At 44.5% G+C, this 21090-nt stretch overlaps 2 protein-coding genes across 5 annotated transcripts in view; one reads left to right on the forward strand and one right to left on the reverse strand.

Moving 5' to 3' along the window:
• The window catches only part of LOC112569795 (regulator of G-protein signaling 7-like), a 68613-nt gene that overhangs the window by 25933 nt on the left and 21590 nt on the right, over window positions 1–21090 (reverse strand). For all 4 annotated transcript variants that reach the window (XM_025247717.1, XM_025247715.1, XM_025247718.1 and 1 more), the window contains 3 exons: window positions 19819–19915; window positions 18331–18381; window positions 4848–4954 (listed from right to left, as the gene is read on the reverse strand). In XM_025247717.1, the coding sequence (XP_025103502.1) occupies window positions 4848–4954; window positions 18331–18381; window positions 19819–19915 (255 nt within the window). The remainder of the gene's footprint in view (window positions 1–4847; window positions 4955–18330; window positions 18382–19818; window positions 19916–21090) is intronic.
• On the forward strand, window positions 8749–10726 carry LOC112569797. Its single transcript, XM_025247721.1, has 2 exons — window positions 8749–9470; window positions 10208–10726. Exons 1-2 carry the CDS (start codon window positions 9225–9227, stop codon window positions 10478–10480), a joined length of 519 nt encoding a protein of 172 aa, XP_025103506.1. The 5' UTR covers window positions 8749–9224; the 3' UTR covers window positions 10481–10726.

Consider the following 21090-nt stretch of genomic DNA (forward strand, 5'->3'; position numbering starts at 1 on the left):
AAACTCGCTAAGTTGAGCTGACAAGACTTATCGAACTGCTGCTTATTCTGTCTAATGAAGAGGGACGGGGCGGGGGAGCGTACCCATCTATATATGAGCCTGTGCAAGACCTTCCTGGGGTATCATTATCATCATCGCTTCCACAGGCGGGTATTACAGGAGACGTCGTGTACCCGGGGAACCTCATCCTGATCGCTGTTTCAATACTACAGAAATGAACGCGCATTTTAAGCCTATTTCTAAACGAACGATTCTATATATATATAACTTAGATTCTGTGGTCGGCCATCTTTGTGAAGAAGGACACAGTAGGGAAGTGTACAGGCGGTTTTATTTTGCAGTTGTAGCATTTCAAAACCTAGAATTTTCGAGCATGAGCTGAACATTTCCGATATCTACTGCCCTCTCACGTGACCAGTTCTCCTTCCTTCTCTCCACCCACCTCCTTCCTTCTCTTGTATAGAGAATCCCCGCCTACAGGTGCCCGCGGAATCAGCACTCGAGGTTGGGATCCTGTCACCATCAATATTACTGAAGTCATTCATCGCCTGGGGGTGAGTGGAGGTGGAAACAGCGAAAACGATCATAAAACTGAATACTACCGGAATCCCCGACGCGCAAGACAGCGAATATCGCAAAACCACAGCAAAAGGCAACATCTGGCATTTAGGAATCTGATAAAATATCAGGTAGCCGCTATCAGACCAAATGAGACCAAGGGGGGAAATAGGCTAGCACTCGAGCGTCCAGCACGGGTTGCGGATGCTGGCACGGTCATGGAGGCAGTAAATCGCCAGACTGCGAGACTCCCAGGCCCCACAACACAAGATACAAGATTTATGCACCGCGCATGGTATAACAGCTTCAGCAACAAACACCCGGACTGAAGTAAAGAGCACATGGCGCGGCCTTTTCCAGGAAGCAAATTAAACAAAAAAATGTTCTACAATATTCACGATGCAATCAGATGCGCAGCAGAAACAATGCGAGCTTTTGCTGGACAATACTCTTGCTACGGATGCATAAATGAATGGCGCGAATAAGCTGGTGTGTGGATTTGAAGGTGGCTTGTCTCGGCATGAACATCGGGTTTGTCCGAGTCTCCCAGACACCTCGTGGAATTAGCAAAAGCGACGGAAGGCAGTAGTTTCTCTGGTCACAGTGCGCATACAGGCGAAGACTTACTACTATTACTACTATTACTACTCTCTCACGCACAATCCACCAATAGGAATACACATGAAATCCGACTAGAATATTCCTATTAATAACATTTTTAAAAGGTCTCCCCCGTCCCCCATCACCAACATCCACAGATGCAACCTGAAGCACGCATATAACCACTGCACGGACAAACGGACACGAGGGCTTTAGAAGTCTGAAAGAAATGGCTTCCATACCGCGATTACTACAGGCGGAAAGGCTGAGCGGCCTCAGTCCACCTGACAGTCTTGTTGATAAAGCGACTAGAATTGATGAAGATTTACTGCACATGCGAAAACGAAAACGAAAAATCTGCTCGCCTATGGCTTCAGTTATTCTGGATAGTTGACTGAATACTGTTTGTTTAATTATACTTTTGTAGGTGATGAGGGTACAAGCTATTGCTATCACAGTAGTTGATTTAATGAGTTAAAGTGGTTAAGCGTTTTAAACATTTCTGTTTTATAGTTATCTTTGTGGCTTTTTTTAAAATGCAAATTATCAGTTAGTTTGATTTTTCCACAAAAAGATGCCACGGGTATTGCAGAAAATGTTGGATCAACATTGCGAAAGGTAAATGAACTTTATCATGGAGTATCTCAGTGATGTACACCTGTAGAAATTGATTCCATCCTGTACAGCAGGTGAAAATGAACGAGTGCATGTGCTTAGGTGTTGTTAAGATATATGTGCAAATCGTGTTCAGTTAACAGTGCTGCCTGCTGCACTGTAGACATGCGATCTCTCTCGCACACCAAACATTCCTGGGTGTAAATGGGCAGGCGAATAATTATTTTTACAAAGTATTAACCCACCGTACTTTAAGCAGTTTTCCTGAAAGTGGCGACTGCAGACAGTAGTTTATCAGGACTGAAAGAAACATCTAACTGCTTCTGGCATGTTCTTGGTGTATTCTCATCTTGTGCCACACTTTTGCTTGTGAAGACACATCAAACATAAGCCCTAGCATCTGGCGCCGCTGGTACAGTAAAATGGTAGATTACACCTTGAAATGCAAGAACCTCTATTTTTTACCCAATGATTAATTGAAGGGACACGACTCGACCATTCTTGAAGGTAACAATGGGAAATAAAAAAAAACAACAACCGGTTTTTTGTGCTGTTTGGAGTAGAGTGGTGAGTTGTTCCTCCACACGTTTAACACCAAGCCACGACCATGCGCGTGACAGTGAGAGAGATGCGGGTGGGGAATAATGGACGAGTTCACACTGAAGCCTAAACCAGTGTTATTTAAATGAATCTGATAGTAAACAGGTATTTTCTTCCTAAAAAAAAATAAAATTTCTTGTTCCATATATGCTGTTTGGTTTCGTCAGTTTCATATGACTCTGAGACATTATGCCACCTGTTAATAGATGTTAATTATAGACACGTCCAGAAATTCGATCTGTAAAACTTCTTGTGATTACATGTACTGTAGGAAAGCACATAGCCGAGTGTTTAGAGCACTGACATCCAAACGGAGGGGCGCCGACTCGATTAGGCTTGTGTATATGTGTTCGGTTTTGGTGTTTTTTTTTGGGGGTACGAAATATTTTTTACTTTTTTATTTGAACGTCAAGGTCTTCTAATCTGTCCCCCGTCCGTTGCTGTTCCTCGGCCTGTTCTGCCCAACGTTTAACCCGACAAGGAGTCCAGTGGCTCTTGATGATGGCGACACCAGACGGAGGCCGCTTGAAGTGACAGCCAAGTGCCATCAAGTAATCGCACTGCACCTTGCTGCAAGGCACCCAACCCGTCGCGGACAGACGGCCGCACCACTGGCATGAGCAAGGGGAGGAGGAGGGAGTTGATGAGGCACCGCGCAAGCGCACAGCAACAGGCGAGGACGGGTGTACTCGTGGGATTAACGTTGGCAGCCGCCAGCCCCAACATCGTGTGCAAGACCTCGGGTGTAGCCCGACATCAGCTCTGTCGGCGTCTTACAGGTAGGTACTGCACGATCTGACAAATATACCCAACAATGCAGCCTGCGACTGGATCAAGACAACCGTCATCTTAACTCAACGTGGCAGAGTCATTTACACCACCGTTTGGTTCCCTCCCTTTCCCAAGCCTGTTCTTCAAAGTAGAAGGTGATGTTTTGAAAAACGATGTCACCGACAATTAGGTACGGCTTGAATTAGACGGCGTTTGAAAGCGTCAGGGGTTCAATTCCACTTCTCCTTTTGAACTTTCTAATGTATTCGGGACTGATCTCTGCAGGTACGCACAGGGTGACTTCTCTAGGTATACATAAAGCAGATCTAGGGAAAATATTCTGGACAGAAACAGCTGAAATAAGGTGTCTGTAGACATAACAACGTCTTCTTGTGTATAAAATTGTATTAAAAGTTGTCTTGTACAGACTGGGCTAGTGCCACTTGATAGCTGCTATTGTCAGACCACCCCGCAGAACGCCGATGTTTCTGCTCTGTCGCTTCTTGCTGCCGAGAGCACCGGCACGCACGTGACGTCCCTCCCGCCAGGGCTTAGAGTGAACTAATGGGTGGGTAGACGCCAGCTCTAATATTGATTGTCAAAAGTATCACAGCAACGCAAATTAAACTATAACTATCAGTTAGGACATTATCTGGCTTGTTTTAAAGGCTGCCATGCACTCTGTCCTTACATGTTTCATACTGACCAGTCGTGCCAGCATGTTTCATACTGACCAGACATGTCAACCATGTGTTTCACACTGACCGGTCATACCAGCATGTACTTTATAGTGACTAGTCGTGCCAGCAAATGGATGTTTGCCGTTCGCTACCCAACCCATCATGCAGCCTGTGAACTATGTCGTCAATCATCTGGTAACCCACTCCCCCAATTGTCCTCAATGGCCTTTCTGAAGACAAGAAGCCAGCACGCTAGGTGTGCAGTATTTATGGTCTGCGTGCTTGCAGTCAGAGTCCTCTGTGCATGTGTTCACAGACGCCCACACGAGCATTTTCTGCTACTCTTCACTTCGCCTGCCCTGTCTCCCATTCTGAAACAAATCTCATCTATAATCCTCAATCCCCCCCACATACCGCCTCCCTCGAACCCCCCAGCTGCCGGATTCCCCACCGCAAACCATCAGTCAGGGTTGGCAATGCCATGACGCACTTCCCTTCACTTTAAACGACCTACGCTTTCCAGGATTGAGAATGGTCTCAATTAGACACACGCCAAAGTTAAAAATTATTTAATAATACTAATACACATTTACACCCACACCCACAAAACACTTCTTACCACCCAATAAACTCATACAATCAATGTGCATTGCAAATTTAAAAAAAGTTTGACACTGAAACACCTTTGTCTATACTAATCTTTACATTGAAAAGCGCAGCAATCGAAAAAAATGCATGTTCGGGGTGTGTGAGGACGTAAAGGACACTGTTTGGACTGAGTAGAAAAGGTTAAATAGTCTTTCTGAAGTGGTCTGCAGTATGCATGCTCTTCTCAAACGTTGCAGACGTTGTCACGTGACATAAATAATCCATCCCCACCCCTTTTTTCCTTTCCCACACAAGGTTCCCTTTAGACTGGTTTTAAATCGATTGGTTAAGATCCGCACCAGCAAAACAGTTCAACAGTTCTTGTCGCTGAAGGGCGGGAAGAGGGTCCTTTCAACCGGTGAGTTTAGGGCTTACCTGGAAGCGATAGTACGTGTTGTCGTTTTTAACTGTGAGCATATGATCATCGATGGGGAAAAAATAGCCGTGAGATGCCATCAGGTGAGCCAGGTGAAGAGCCTCCACTGCAAAACACAACAGAAAACGATAAGAGGTGCGCATTCTCGGACTATACCAATAACAACGATTACACTCAAATAATCAGATTTAAGAAATTCAATGGCTCCTGATAGATCTTTAACGGCGAAAATACAGCACAAAATGAACTTCGTTGAAGCAGATCCAAATAGTAAGAAATACAAATATACTCCTCTTGACACATATTCTCCGGCAAACTCAGCTGTAAAGGCCAAGTCATGGCTCATTTTTTTAATTCAAATAATTTGGACTGAACTGGTACAAAATACTATTTCCCATAAATGTCAGTGAATAAGACCTTCTTTTAAAATCTCAAAATTCACACATAAAAACATTCCAACGGACAGAAAGAGGTCAACAACACAGGCAGGAGAAATATACTAGAATACGTTTACTTGTCAAAGACACGGCCAATGAGAGTTTGAACCATAAGATGAGACCACAGGCGCACATGTGGACACTTTTCACGTCTTTCTGTGCATGATGATGTCTATAGGCTCGTGTCTCGATAATTAAGAGGGGTATTATTTACTCAAATTTTTGGAAATGATATTTCGTGGCACGCTGAACTCGGTCATTTACTGTGAATAACATGAAGACCATTAAAGACAAAAGTACGCCACAAATACCTGGGTAACGCGAGGAACAGAAAACAAAAACTCAATTTCCTCTCAAATTATTTAAAAAAATACGGAAAACCCAAAGTTCAATAATTTTTCGCGAATACAATCTGAGCATCACAAAATCCCACATTTGCCGCCACTGTTGGAGGCGCTGGCGCTGAAACTCAGAGGTCGCGACCTTTCTGCACATCACCTGATCCGTTTTATTGTTTCCTCTTTTTTTCCATGCTCTCCTCCCCCTTTCCACGGCCACATGACATCAGTTCTAGAGGTTAGGCCTGGCAAAGTTTTGACTTGACAAGGTCGCTGTAACATGGACTCCTGCAGCCTACGGAACACCGGACGGTGCAGCATGGAAACATCCTGCAAGTCTCTCCAGACCGGACGGTTACATTCACTAACGACCACCCACGTCACTTCCTGGTTTGCGGAGGGCGGGGAAGAGTTTTACGTACAAGAAAAGACCTGATGGAGGACGTGCTCTCCCGCACGACAGTTGTGAGATGGTCAACCTGAGAAAGAGCATGGGTTTGAGGTCTGCTTCTTTACTGCTAAAGCCACTCGCACTGAAGGAATCGCGGATCTTTGCATCGATGTTGCTGAGGAACACACACACACACACATTTGAAAGCTATAAAAAAGTTTCTCCATAACTTCTGTGTTTGGAATTTTAAAGACCTTAAAAGTTTATGACTGCACGCATTGCATGGCCAGCAGAAGTCTATCAGGGCGGACAGGAATGCGTATAGCGCCGTCTGGCTGACATCTCTCTCTGTCCATCTGATCTTGCTGACGATAGAACATTCACAGAAAACGCGAGGCAGAACTCAGGAGTTAAACTGTAAGTAGGCCCAAAACTAAGCGTGGACAGTGAACGCGAAACTAACCCGTGGTGGCAGGGGGAGGTTTTCAAAGCTTTTTTTTGCCAAAAAGGTTGCTACCCTGTAAGTTTACGTCTTTAAAAAATCAAAATAAATAGCAGAAGTCAAAAACCAGATTAAAAAAAATATTAAACTCCTGAATTATATCATATACCAATAAATAAATAAAAAAATTGGCGATTCTGTCGCCACTGACGCTTCCAACGTAGCCTTTGCCCATCAATGCAGAAGGCTCGTATCATGGAAACGACTAAACGGCAGCAAGTACACAGCTGACGTCAGAGCTAAGCGGCAAGGGTATGAAGGCGCAAAGGAACAGAAACAAGTTAACAAATAAGAGAGGGAGGCGCGGTTTGACAAAGACGTCTAGTACTGGAGCACAACTGGCTCTTGTAAATAAGCGAGGAGAAAACTAGAAAACAATAAGCATCGTGACCACTAAGGAAGGTTCGATTCCAAGTTATAATTAGGCCCAGCTTGTAAGTGAAACGGCATTCTACTTGCACTTGCCCAGTTGTAGCAGTTTTAAATCTTAAATTCAGTTTGTGCAGTTGGCATATTTTTCATGACTTTTTCCAGAGTTTAACCACTATTTACCCACAAAACACATTTTTAAGGTCCCACAAATAGCAAATGGCTGACAGATTTTAAAGATGTCGTGAAGCGGATTAGACAGCATATGGTCTTCTAAGCTGAATTTTTTGGTGTGATACCTGTAAATTCTTTGTAAGTTAACAATATGACACTCCCTTGGATTGATTTCTTCCAGCTTACATTTATTTATTTATGTCAACTTTCGATCTATGGTGTCATCTGGGCCAAGTTTATTCGTGCGCGACTGACATGTTGACAGCTCATGTTTAGCAACGGCGGCAAAAACGTTTCCAAGTGAAGGAGGCGATAAACACTGCTGTGATGGCATCCCCCACGAAACTCTCGCTCCTTCTCCCCACCACCTGTTTTCTCTCTGTCTTTTGGATACTTTGTTGCTCCCCTTCCCCTAGTTCTCCCGCTCGTTCTCTCAGTCTCAATGTCAAATTACGACTTTGTCAATTCATTGTTTAGTGTAGTAGAGGTAGGTCACTATTTTTTCTGCGTAATATGTACTTATCTGGAGACACCAGAAACATTTTGGAACAAAAAAAAATTTTTTTTTTTAATAAACACGTTCCGAGGCAGCACACACCTCTCAAGCATAGCCTACAATCAAGCCTAAGTCAACAGATTCCTGTATTCCTGTTCAATTTGGTCATCAGACAAACTATGGATTTGACTGGATTTTAACGACCGCCCGCCTTCAACATCGCCAAAATGCACGCGTGTGCGTGTGTGGTTTTCCCACTCTAAGACTGCCACTAACAGAAACATCAGCATCCTACACACAAATGGCTCACGGGAGTTAAGAAGGCTTTCCCACGATAAACACTGGAACACACACACTGCTGACACCGCGTGGAATATTTCGTGAGCGATCACAATTGCAGTTGGTCCTTAACAAGTTGTCGTCTGCACACACCGTGAAGATTAGCATGCATGAAGTGCCTGACGTCAAAGGACCGGTGCGCACGCATGTAAGTGGTGCTCTGCCGGCACACAGCTCGTGCCATCGACGTCTGCTGCCAAATATTGCCTCAATATGCAAAATTACCCTGGACCGAAGTCCCGCTGGCAGTTAGTGCAAGTAACCCAACTGCAGGATTTTATAAACTCGGCCAGATCAATGCTCGACAAATGGCGAAATTGTTCCACCAGCTGGGCACACTTTGCAGTCGAAAAGAATGCACCCGGCTGTCCTCCCCTAAACGGCCGAAAGGACAAATCCTGCTATTCCCCACTTCCCCCATAAAGCAAATCCTTCTTACCACAAAAAGGACACATCCTGATTGCTCCTATCCAAAAAGGAACCTGTCTAATTTCCGTTTTCTGATAGTCACAATTGGCTTATTTCTTGTATAAAGGTGTTAAGTTACAAGCGACATATCCACAGCTCTCTGATGTTATTCAGACATCCTTATTGACGTGGCTATCGATGCCAGGTGAGTAGTACATTCCATCAACAAAGCCGCAACGATGCCTGCAGCAATGTATGTACGTGTCCTGGGGGTATTTCAGGGTTAGCGGGGAAGGTAACTCGCGCCCTTCATTGTCGCCACAAGAGGGTTATTCTTTCTAAGAAGACATAGTGAAACAGCATTATTCAGGTGGCAGGAAGCCACGAACCTAACCTGTCGAGTTTAGTTTTAACTCATGCTTAACACACACACACACACACACACACACACACAAAACACACAAACAAAAAACAACAACACACAAAAACCTATAATATTCTTATCACCAGGTTCATTAAATGAGTTCATTAAGGGTACACCACCCACAACACACTCATTTCCCTGCTCAGTCTGCTCACTTCCACTTCCCTCTATTCAATGGGATCGTACCCAATACCTCTATTTAAGCACATTATCATGGCTTTGACCGTACTACCCAGGTAATATGCTGACCTACTCAAGAAGATGAAGTGTTCACAAAAAGGGCTTTAATTAAGCTGGCGCTATGCTAGGTGTGCTACACGAAAGTCACATTTCTTTGGTTAATTGTTGGAAAGGAAATGCATAAATAAAAACGAAAACACCCACCCCCTTTTAAAGCTAAAACAACAAAAAATACAATAAAATCAACACACGAAACACCGGGTTAAAAGCAGGCTTAGAGACCACATCTGAGGGGAGGGAAGATGGACGAGTTAGTGGATGGTCAATGCACTGCCTAGCAGCATTGCTGGTGCGCCTGTCCTCTGGCCCAAGAGAGATATGACTGCACTTGATGTCACGACTTGCCAGCCGCCAGTTCCAGCTCTTATCGTGACTACAGCCACCCCAAAATCCATGCCTCGCGCTCACAACTTCCGCTCCAGCCGCATATCCGTGTTAAGACTAGGCTTCTCAACGATCCATGAAGATCCTGCTTCTTCTCAATTGCCGACGCAGGGCAAATCGGTAAGCAACACGATCAAACGCCATTGTTACTTCGGGAACGTCGTGTGCGCATGCGTAAGCAGATTGTCCTGGCCAAGGAACGGGTGGGGGAGGGGGGTTGAGCTGTTAAATTTTAAGACCGAAATAGCTGCTTATGGAGTTAAAACGGCTTATGCAACGCGCTTAAAAGGCGTCTTAGGCTAAGACAGTTTTAGATTAACTGCAGTCTTAACTCAAGTTAAGACCACCTATGCAACGCAGCTTAGCAGTCTTATGTTTTGGTTAACATGCAAAGCGAACTGCCTTCACACTGCTCTATTTATAAAACACATCGTTTGCATGTACTATAAAGATATTCGACAAGGAAACTAAGACTAAAAACTACACCTACATTGTGTTGCATATACAAACATACACGTAGTATCTTTGTCTCTCTTGTTCGGGTGTCAATACACGTTTATTCTGTTACTATTTTATTGCTACTGTAAGTTATTCGATGTAATTCGACAATAAAAACGAGCTATTACGAGCTTTCGAATTCCAGCCGGCACTGTTTGCTAATTTTCGATTCTCTAATATCTTTCTCTAGCTTCTTCTTGTACGCACCCTATTTTCTTCAATTATTTCAACAAAATTTTCTTTTAACCTTTACATATATTTTTTTTCACTTTGATCATTTACAGATTCTTTGTTTCGACTAGCCGCGTAAGCGCCACAGTTCTTTTCACTTCCCATTATAATCTCCCTTACTCTTTTAGGAAATCACAACACAATCACTTTCACACCCAAGCGGATACGGCGAAGATTTCTCATGGCTGCACCTCGTGCGTGCCCGCGTGCAGGCATCCTTCCCTTCTGCCCTCCTACCTTCCGGCCCAGGACTCCAGGTGCCGGCAGCAGAGAACGGTGATGCGCTAGCAACTTGTCAGGGGAAGGGAGTAAGGGGGAGGATGGCTCTTGGAGTAAGCGCACCTTATCGTCTGCTCACTCCAGGCACCACGTGCATACGCCTAAAGCAAGTTCCCGGATGATGAACTTGCTGGCGTACAGGTAAACGCGTCTAAGACTAAGGTTTGTCTTTGGCTTTGGTTCCCTCCCCACCATCCCCGCCTCCAGCCTCACACACGTGACGTCGTTCGTCAATCCCCGCCACTACCCTGTCCCCATCACACACCCAAGCATGTTGTCGCGTTTAGGGTAGGAAAGATGTTAAACACTCGTCACACACTGTACTTTCCCCTCGAAGACTACAAGAAGACGTCACGGAACACCGCGCAGCAACCAACCACTGGGCCGCGCGCCGAGACGTTGGAGGGAGGCGAGGCTGCTCGTTATAGGATGGCCCCGCTGTTGGCAAGATGACGCAGATAGCAGCCGTGAGAACATCCAGCAGGCCTACACATGTATACGGAACGTCCCCTGATGAGCCAACACTGTCTCGTACAAAATATCTAGCAGTTGTGTAGGCCTGCATTTGTGTAAGCACTCGCGCGGCGCCTGACAGCAATAATAAAAAGGAACGCTTGTTTACGAGTTCTTGAATGTAGCTATGCATGCTATTTTTTTCATACAAGCGTTATGTAAACAATAAAAATAATTCTGACAAACATAGTCTACATTATTACGTACGTCGAGTTAAGTACGCCTTAAGCGACCCTCGCAGATGGGATTAGAGACTGAAAGCTTCTCCACAACCCAACGGCAATGATTCGATGAAGCATATTTCACAGGCAAGTTTAAACAATGAAAGAAAATCTGTAACGACTTCCTCTTACTCTACAGGTAACCAGGGTGGAGTAACCTGCCCGCCTGGTGACATTCACGAATGACTACTTTTGTGTCCACAAAACATCATGTTCTCTCCTTCCTCCGACCGTCCAGATGAAAGTCTGCGGAATATCTAGCCATACGCTAAGTCACATGAAAAAAAAAAAAAGCTGCGTGTTCGCCTGAAGACAAGGGCAGGCGGGAGGCGCCGCGGCCTGCCGTGGTGTACCCTGGCATTTCATTAGAGCCAGCGGACTGGGAGGAAGAGAGCACTAATCAGCTGCTGCACTTGTTCCGTGCCATTATCATTGTTCTTTTGGCATCTTTACCGCCTCTTCTTGAGGTTGCCCTTCTCACAGTTTCTTCATCAAACTCTGCTCTTCTGCGAAGACCGTGTATTTCGTGAAAGACATGGGGGCGTTGGGTGAGGTTGGAGTGGAGATGTCGTTCTCGAAAGTATCGCCCAGACACACTTAGCACACACATAACTGACACAATCGCCACGTGTAGGGATACAAAAAATACTGAATGCAGTCTGATGAAAGTGTCTCGCCTACTCCTCCCTGTATTTCTTGCTGCTGAGCCCTATATAAAACAGCTCATATAATTTTCAAAGTTTCAAGCGGAACTTCGACGTGTGACTTGAGGTGAAAGAGAATGACATATCACACTGAGAAACACCAAGAGTTCTGCCTGTTGGCCCCTGCACGCCGCAGTCGGGTCAACGAGGCATCATAACGACTGAAAGGCACCCCCACCCACACAGATCAGCAGGACGTTTTCAGCCCAGACACTATCTGGGGGAGTTTAGAGAACTTCAGAAACCTTTTCTTACCTCGAAATATTCTAGTACAGTTGGCTCGAGACAACAAAGTGTGGGCGAAATTTGCCACTAAGCATCATTAATGGCGCTGGAAACCTGGAACTACTTTCTTTTGAGTTGAACAAGGACACTGCCGATGTCATGTGGGCCTCAGAGGTAAACAGAAAGGAGAAAACACTGTTTCTTGGAAATACACAGCTAGTACCAGAACGGACATGGGAGGTGGTGGTGGGGGCACACGTTCTCCCATCCGTTGTGCATGCGGAGTCTACTAAAGACGAGGTCACACAGTCCACTAAAACAGCTTACTTGTTTGAAGATGTAAGTTTATTAGAGACAACAGAGATATAAAATTATATGGATGTTGATATAACGACACTTTATTTATTCATTCTAGAAAAGTTGGCAGCTCAATAAGAACAGTGGGGAAGATGGCGGCCAAACTGTGGCCTCTTGGTACTTCCTGCCTGGTCACGGCAATGCTTTTACCGGACTGATATGCCTTCAACATCTTTGAAGGTCGCCGCGTTTGCCTCTGAAATTATCTCCCTCAGCATGTCCTTGGAGTGTGTGCACCCGGTGCACGCTGGTGTTTGCAGGCTTCGCCTCCTGGCTGGACCTCTGTCTTGCCTCACCTGGCTGTTTGATGAAGACTTTCACTGAATTATCTCTCACAACCCTTCCAAAGAAATTAGCATAAACAAAGAAATACGAACACAAAGTAGCCAATCTAAGACAAAGTAGTAAGAGTGAAATAATATAAAAGGTTCCTTAGTGCGAAAAGCCATATGACAGCTTTCAGATAGTTTCGTCCTGTTTGCGAAACACGTGGCTGCTGATCCATAGCGAACATCGGCAGAAACTCGGCCCCCAAAGAACGCGGACGAGGGATGGTCCCTTCCTGCCCTCCAGGTGGCAGCAGTCCTGTCTTCAGCCCTTGTGTCAAGTCCCCCCAACCTCCCAGTCCCTACCTGGCGTGTTCCGACCCGATCGTCCAGCTTTTAGCCCTCCGCAGCAACTCGTAGTCTACCCTCTTCCTTGTGCGCCTCCACGTTATCTCATCTTGTTCTCCTGGCTGCAAATTCTTATCAACACTTTGCCATCACTATCCCCGAGACCCCACGTTGGCCGGTTTCTTGTAGAATTAGATTTTCATTATTCCGGCGGGAGCTGTGGGAGGGAATGGACAGGGGGATGGAAAGTCTCCTAAAACCTGTCTTTAAACAGCTGAACCACTGAGCCGCTGTTAGTGACAGCAGTATCATGGGTTAATTCCCTGCGGGATGGGCACTAAGTACATTTCGTCGGTGCATACATACACATCATCCATGACAATGAATCTCGACATCATATGCCACTTTCTTCCAGCAGAACTGTTTCGCATAACCAAGAAATCTGCCAGCAGCCAAGAACACCTATCTACCAAAGGTCAGCACGTAAAAAAGCAGGAAGACTCTTCTCCGGAAGTGAGGTCAAGACCGCTCGGCCATTCGTGCTGCAGGAAGCGATGAGCGAAACCAAAGGTGGATGCTTGTTCGTGTTTTACACTGTCGGCAGCTGAGGCTGGATCCCGATAAAAAGGCGCCATGTCTAGAGAAGGGCGGGATGGGGAATTAGTGTTTTACGCCGAGCCAGCAACTAAGGCAACATCACGACCAGGCAGCCAGCCCTGTAAACGCCACGTCCAGAGAAAATAACGTGTGGTGCAGGTGAGATCCGACATTCGGAGCCCCATCTTAGCGACGATCACCTCTGAGTCACCATACCATTCGAGGCCGGTGATGGGAGGAGGGAAGAATGATGCTAAAATTGAGTGTGGTATCTCATATGGTATTCAATGACAATGAAGAAAACGACGTGCAATATATATATAAGCAAACACTAAGACTGTTGTGTGTCACAGACCAGCTACCTGTAAACAATCAAACCGTATAAAATGCTGGCATGAAAACTTCGTTATCACAGATCAAAAAGCAAGGAGGCGGCGAAGGTTATAAGAGAGAAAAAGAGATCAGCAAAACTTCCATGACACGCTCCGCTGGCGTCAGAAGCCAAGCTAATATGTTTTAAGGGAAAAATTGTTTGGAGGCTGGTTTGAAGAAAATAGAACACAGAGAAGACAATGATCGCTGTTGTTTATTTAAAGCTCTTTGAAATTATTTCTAGCTTCTATACTCCAATGAACCCGCATCGCCAAATACAGCACCTCTTTATTATCATCAGCAACATCGTCATTAGTCCTCGCTCCTACCGTTACAGTTAGCAGCAATGTCTGTGAGACGCTGACTGTCGTGCTGGAGGGCCGGCTGCAGAAGGTGGCTAATGCAACATGGTGTCAGATAAATCAATATCCCACTTACTGCGCACTATGTATCAAACCACCCCCTTCCCTGCAGCCGCCTCCTTCCGTCAATAAAGGAGGCGGCCCGCGCTTAGCGCTCACTATCTCTGGCCGGAGCCGGAGGCATGATCAAGACAATTTACCCTCCATACGCGTGGCTGGCCGCAGCCTGTGCGATGATGAATACAGGGGGTGTCATCTCCGATAAACAATGGAGAGAGAACGAAAGAACAAAGGGGGAGGGAGGAGAGATAGAGATTTCATTCATTGACTGGTACCAGTTGATGAACGGTTATGCTGATCTGCCGACAATGGTCATCAGGAGGAGACAACAGCTTGTCAGACAGCGGCTCACCATAAGCAGTGGCTAGCAGGTACTACAAGACGACCAGTTCACCTCTTCAAGTCTGCAAGCCAGTTCTTCCTGTCTTTTGTGGCATTCAACCCCCCCCCCCTCCCAACACCACCACAAGGTCTCCTGAAGGACGGTCAGTGTCAATGCCATGCCAGATCACATGGCCCAACCACACCAGCTTGCGCCGCTCGACTGTTGCAAGGAGGGGTTCTTGATGTCCCATGAGGGTGACAACCGTACTCCGTACAAAGCTGCTGCTTTTGTGTTCTATGTGGGATATTCGGAGAAGCCTCCCTAGGCACTTGGTCTCGAATGCCTGGATTCTCCTCTCCGAGTCGGCGTCCATTTTAATATCCGTGCAGTAGGAGGAGAGCTACAAGCGACTTGTACAGTAGAAAGAGAAGTACAAGCGTCGTGTACAGTCTGTATTAAGCAGCAAACCTCTTGGTGTTGCCACGCCAGGTACTGTCTAGCCTAGCTATTGTCGCTGTTGCGATCCTGATGTCTGCGATATAGTAGTCATCTTTGGGAAGGGAAGGGTAGCTCGCAAGTACTTAAAGCTGTTCACCTTCTCGAGCTGTACTCCGTTCATGTAGACCTCCGCTTCATTGCTGCCGTTGGCGTTAGCCTCGACTTTGCTCTTGAGATTCTATATACGTTCGCACTGTCAGTCTCTAGGTGCCCGCCATCAAATTAATCTTGTCCGTAAAACACAGGTTGCCCGGGAGTCTTTTATCGACAAAAGTGAAGGTGTGGTGGTCTTGATGAGTTTCTGGTATTATCTTCTCCAATAAAATGCTGAACAGTACAGGCGATAGGGGGAACAGCCTCGGCGGACACCAACGGTTTTCTGAGTAGTGCTGTTGTGTAGTTCTGCGCTCACAGAGCTCTTGTATAGTGAGTGTTTCGATGACTTGAAGAAAGTCCCCTTTGGTGTTGTTGATTGTTTTTTCTCTCCCAGAGTATGATAGTTAAGGATCTGTGCGGCTTCCTTGTCTGACTCGAACGTTCTTTTGCAAGTAGTTCCTCAGCAGTGGTGTCGATGAGAGTCTGCATTACATTCAGCATAATTTTACTCAGGTGGCCGATTAGGTCTATTGTTATGTAGCTTTGCGACTGTTTACTGTTTTCTTTCTTCGGAAAAGATACGACTAGTGAATGTGTCTATTACTTGCGTGTCCAGATTCTCTGGCACAGAGCACTAACGGCCTTAGTTGTTTTCGCCCACTGAAACGCCGTGGATGAAGTCCATTTGGTTATGGACTAAATCATCTGAAGACAGCCAAGTTGCCATCCTATCCTAGAGTCCTTGTGGGGATAAAAGGTATTGGCTGAGTCTGTGGTTCTGAGCAAACTCCGAAAGTCTTAGGCCCCTGTCGTTGATTTGACCTAGACAAAATTTACCTACCGTTCGCGCCCATTGTTAGTACGTGTCTGGGTCGATCTTGACGATTACAATGTCCTTCCTTGGTGCTGCACCTATGGCCTTTTCCACCTGATCATAGAATGCATAGTCGGCATCTTCGTAAATGGAGGCCAGGGTGTAGACACCAACAATGGCGACAATGTGAGGTCTGGCAGAGATACGAATGGAGATCAACCTGTCAGAAATGAGTGTACAGCTGATGGCAGCTCCGACTACTCTAAGTACGATGAAGCTCCACACCATGCTCATATCTAGTCCCCTACCTCCTGTATCAGAGCCCGTGACCTTTATCCGTTGTTCTCTCTCCAAAGCTTGGTCACGTGACCACTGTCAGTCTCTCAATATCACACAGGTAGGGTTCTAGCTCATGAGAGCTGTTTCACCTTGCCACATACCAGTGAAGTCCCTTCTCTCAGCTATATTGCTCCAACAACACACGTTTTGCTGCCCCCTCCCTGGAGCTTACCGGGGCGGGGGGAGTGGGCGCGGGCGTTGTTAATCCGGGCCTCAACCGATCCGCCACGATATTTCGCGTCCTGTCTCTGGACTTCTACACCCATGGAAGACAAAACGGGGGTCTCTGGCAGCAGTTTCAGCTGCCGATCTCGGCCTTGGCAAAATTCACTGAATTTCCTCGCTATCAACCTCGCAGTTAGGCTATTTGATGTGATGGAGCGCAACTTGATGTACATGGAGGTTCAGGACAGTGCCATTTATCAGCGATTGGTAAGATGAATGTTCTTTTCTACCTCAACCCCTCCTGGGTTCGGGCTTCCTGCAGATGGCACCACTGATTCTGCCTCGCCACCAAAAAACTGAGCAACACGTTTCACCACCAACTATCGGTAACAGCAGTTTACCACTGCCTCTTCCAATTTATGCTGCAGCGTGATTTTCTGATCTTGGAAAAGAATTGTTCTCTTGCACAGCTACACGGACTGTTCGGCCTCTGGTCATCACATCACGTGTCATAATGACCTTGATGAAGACTTGGCGATGTGGAATTTCCTCCCCTTGATGGAACTGATTTGATATGTCTGCATAACATTATGACACAAAAATGCTGCAAAGACTTTTTTCCTTCATTGTCTCAACTACCTTGCACTTTATTCTAAGAACCATAACGTGTGTAGCTATTTTAACCTCGTGTAAGCACGCATGCCATAACAAACGCCAGGCGTTTCGTCTGCTGGAAAACAATACGACCCTTCATGCGAGCTGTCCCCAGGAGGACATCATGAGTATTTTTATCACATCACGTCACAGTGGCGGAGCTCCAGATTTTTTTTTTTTTTTTTCGGATATCCGACCTCTGACTAGACCAAGAAATCGGCTGAGCGTGGCGCGAACAAAGTTTGTGAAGCAAACCACGAAGCCGACAGACCTGGACTCGATGGTTTCGTGGCTGCAGCTGCCTGTGGCTGGCTGGCAGTCGGAAGTGTATGATAAGGACTGGAATCCAGGGAGACGGAGGAAATGTGTAGAAAAGCCTGCCATGAAGCCACCATCCCTATGGCATAAGAGCTCCACCAATCAATAATGCTGCTTAGCACAAGCTCGTACTGAAGCCGGCCACCCAGCAATCACCTGTATGACGAACTACAAAACTGGAGGGCCCATAAAACGCCAGGCTTTTTTTTTTCTTCTTTTTTTAAATGCGTTTTACGCCAATGCTAGAAGTGCATGGCATGACCACTCGGTAATGAGGCTATCGGGTATTATAAGATGACAGCTAGTGTCAGCATCATGACCTGGTCACGTCGCATACATACCATGAACACATATCCACATCTACAGCAGATAAACAGCGTGAATGATGTATGCTACAAATGGTCAACAGAGCCACTAAGTGCAGAATCTTCGTAAAGAGCGAGAAAGCACCGAAAGTCTGGTATATTCATAAAAAAAACAGGCAGCAGTAATTGATACGGTTTTGTTCTCTGAGCATATACTAGCTAAAAGGCAGAAGGCAGAGGCAAAGTCGCCCACAGTGCATGATTAACATAAGAAAATGATAATCCCTATCCTGACAGTGTTTATGCTATCTTAGTCTTATGCTGCTTATGGCATTCAGGTGTCAAAACCAACCCCTGATTCCAGTGGCGCGAGTTCAACTGGGTCGTATAATGTAAATAAACAGTAAGTAATGTAGGGGGCCTCACTACTTACCAGTATCTTCCACATCCAAGTTCCTCATCATCCAACTTATGAGATCTGCGCCTGAGAGACACACACACATATCACAACATCTTTAGTTACAGATATAAAAGCAACATGAGTGCTGTGCTAATGTAAACTATCTGTGAGTTTAACATCAATATATGGTCGCAGATGCTAGATAGCTATCAGGCTCCCAATTCCTCTGCTATTTATATTCACAGGTATTGTAAAACTATGTAGATAATGTTTCCAAATAAGAGAATGATGAATATTGCTAGATGATTATTTATAAATTTGTACTCACTGCTGTTTCCAAACTTGATTTTCTTTGTTATTAAAAAAAGAGGTTCTCTTCCAAATCTAGTAGGCGGCATGAACAATTCTTAAACAAGATATCTGCATGATACAAATTTTTGCTGGGACCTAGGAAAGGATGATAGACTGCCAGTTTAAATGATTTCAATAAGACTTATCCACAGAATATTACTCACTAATAGGTTTCTATTCCATAGAAACATTACTAACTCTCCAAAACTGTCTGCACCTCAATGACAAGAAACAATTAGTTCAACTGCTGTAAAAATGCAAATTTATTAGTGTATTCTGGCAGGATCTGCAGCTAGTCTCTGTTAATAGAGGTACATTCTTAAGAAATTTTACTTTTTTTGAAAAACTAGTTTTATTTTGTAAAGTGGAAGACACATACTAATAAAGTACTACAACTTGATTTTACTTGCAAATTATTATTTATACAACACGTTTTTCGGTTTAAAAATTGTAAAATATTGACTCAGTACCATAGTGCAACAGAAACACCATAGAGTAACAATAATCTGGATGGATGTGACCTTTTGTGGAAACCATATGCTAAGCTACTGCTGAGAACTCGGGTGGTATCAATCTCCCAAGACTCACATCTTTTTTTTTCCTTTCTTTCTCTCATCTTTCTCACTTCTTTCTGCTCTTCTTTACTCCCTTGGTCTACTCTCCTGTTTTTCCCATGAAGTCAATAGTGTGATAGTAGTGAAAGAATGTATGAATGGATGGAAAAGTGTTATACTTATTCTTGTAAATAAATTGCATTTTTCAAAAAAAGTTGTCATCTTGCTTCTTTATGTTCAATCAAAATGGACAGTTCTTTCAAGTAAAACCAGAAAAAAATAGCAGTCATTAATTAATTCCTTCCATAATAAGAGTACTTTTCTATTATGTCATGAAGATTGTTTAGCGACTGAGTGGAAGGGATAAAGGCCAAGTTTAACAAGAACAGATTAGTTACTTATCTAAAAATCCTAGGATGTGACATGCATGCAAACCAGCTTAATAATCTTACAAAGATGGAAAACATGTTCCAGATGATATGACAGCTTTACTCTGATACACATACAATGACAAAATCCAAGATTAAAACTTGGGCTTACCGCACATCAAAACAACAGCTCGAGTGAAATTAGTTAAGAAAACAACAAAATCCACTGCACACAGTGTTCCTCTTACCTGTGAAGACGCTGGGTACTTTGGACATGAAACTCTTTACTGTCCGCACCGGTACTCCTGTGCATTCGTCTTGCATTCGCTCAATAATGGCTTCCATCTGAAACAGCCAGACACCCCTTTACTCCCTTCTCTCAATATATTTCCTGAAGGGCATTCTTAATCAGACATAAGTACCAATATGTTTGTGAACATGTTTCACAAGTTCTATTGAATTACTGCCATAAAAATTTCCAAGTACATCACCATATCTGACAATATATCTTATTATTCTATGTGCATTCCAAGTTTTGTCTAGGTAGACTTTGTGTGTCTGAAAAAAACTTCATCGTGTGATATTTTGTATGGTATTTCTTACAGAGACCATATAGTGTTTTTCAGAGTCAACATTACAAAGAAGTGGTTGTGTCACCAGCATGGAACCATTAAAATAAGTCACAACAAAAGTTGTCCTTGCACTGCTACCTTGACACAAAAATGGATGTGATAACCTCAAAGCTTTAAAGGAAGAAATCAACCAAAATAGGTAAGTAAACAGAACCAAGAATACCAGAGGCTGGCTGCTTGTTTGTGATAAGTTGAGTCAACAACTGAGGATCTATTATAGCAAGCTAATCCAACCCTGCAAACAGGTGCCACAACTAGAGAGAAACTATGTGTGCCACAATGAGAACTGAGCCCTCAATCCATAAGCCTCACAGTCTTTTTGATAAGTGACTTATAGCTGCAAAATCAGCAGAGGAATCAGCAGAGGAATAGACCAGTTACACAGAAGACCAGTGCTGCTGTGCACTCTGTTGTTACCAGAATACGCAAAGCAAACCAAACTTGTGCTAGATAAATCAAAAGACGTGAAGAAAAATCTCCAGTCTACTTAGAATAGCGAAAAAAGTAGTCATGTCGCAGCTCTTAATTAATCTGTTTTAAATTTTGTGTGACAAAGCGAAAATCCTGACACAAGCACATATATCAGCAAAGTAAGGAAATACTCTATGTAATTTATATGAAACCATCAAGTGTAGCAACATTGACACAAGGTGAGAACAGCCATGTGACAGAATAATTGCAATAAATGCATGCATAACAAAAATTCTTTGTTACACGACTACATGTATATAATATATATCCACAAAATGTTCTGACTAGAAAAAAGGTCAACAAAACTAATGTAAGCAAAAGAAGTGCATCTGAGATGATTAGACAAGAAGAGAGTGGGGTGGAAAGACATAATGATAAATGAAAATGAGCAGAGGGGTATAATATTTAAAGGTGGAC

This window comes from Pomacea canaliculata, linkage group LG8 (assembly GCF_003073045.1).
Source record: "Pomacea canaliculata isolate SZHN2017 linkage group LG8, ASM307304v1, whole genome shotgun sequence".
NCBI classification, from domain to species: Eukaryota; Metazoa; Mollusca; class Gastropoda; order Architaenioglossa; family Ampullariidae; genus Pomacea; species Pomacea canaliculata.

Coding starts and splice junctions, on each gene's coding strand:
- LOC112569797 (XM_025247721.1), top strand. CDS start 9,225: ATGGTCAATGCACTGCCTAGCAGCATTGCTGGTGCGCCTGTCCTCTGG. Junction 9,471..10,207: donor TGCCGACGCAGGGCAAATCG/GTAAGCAACACG, acceptor TTACTCTTTTAG/GAAATCACAACACAATCACT.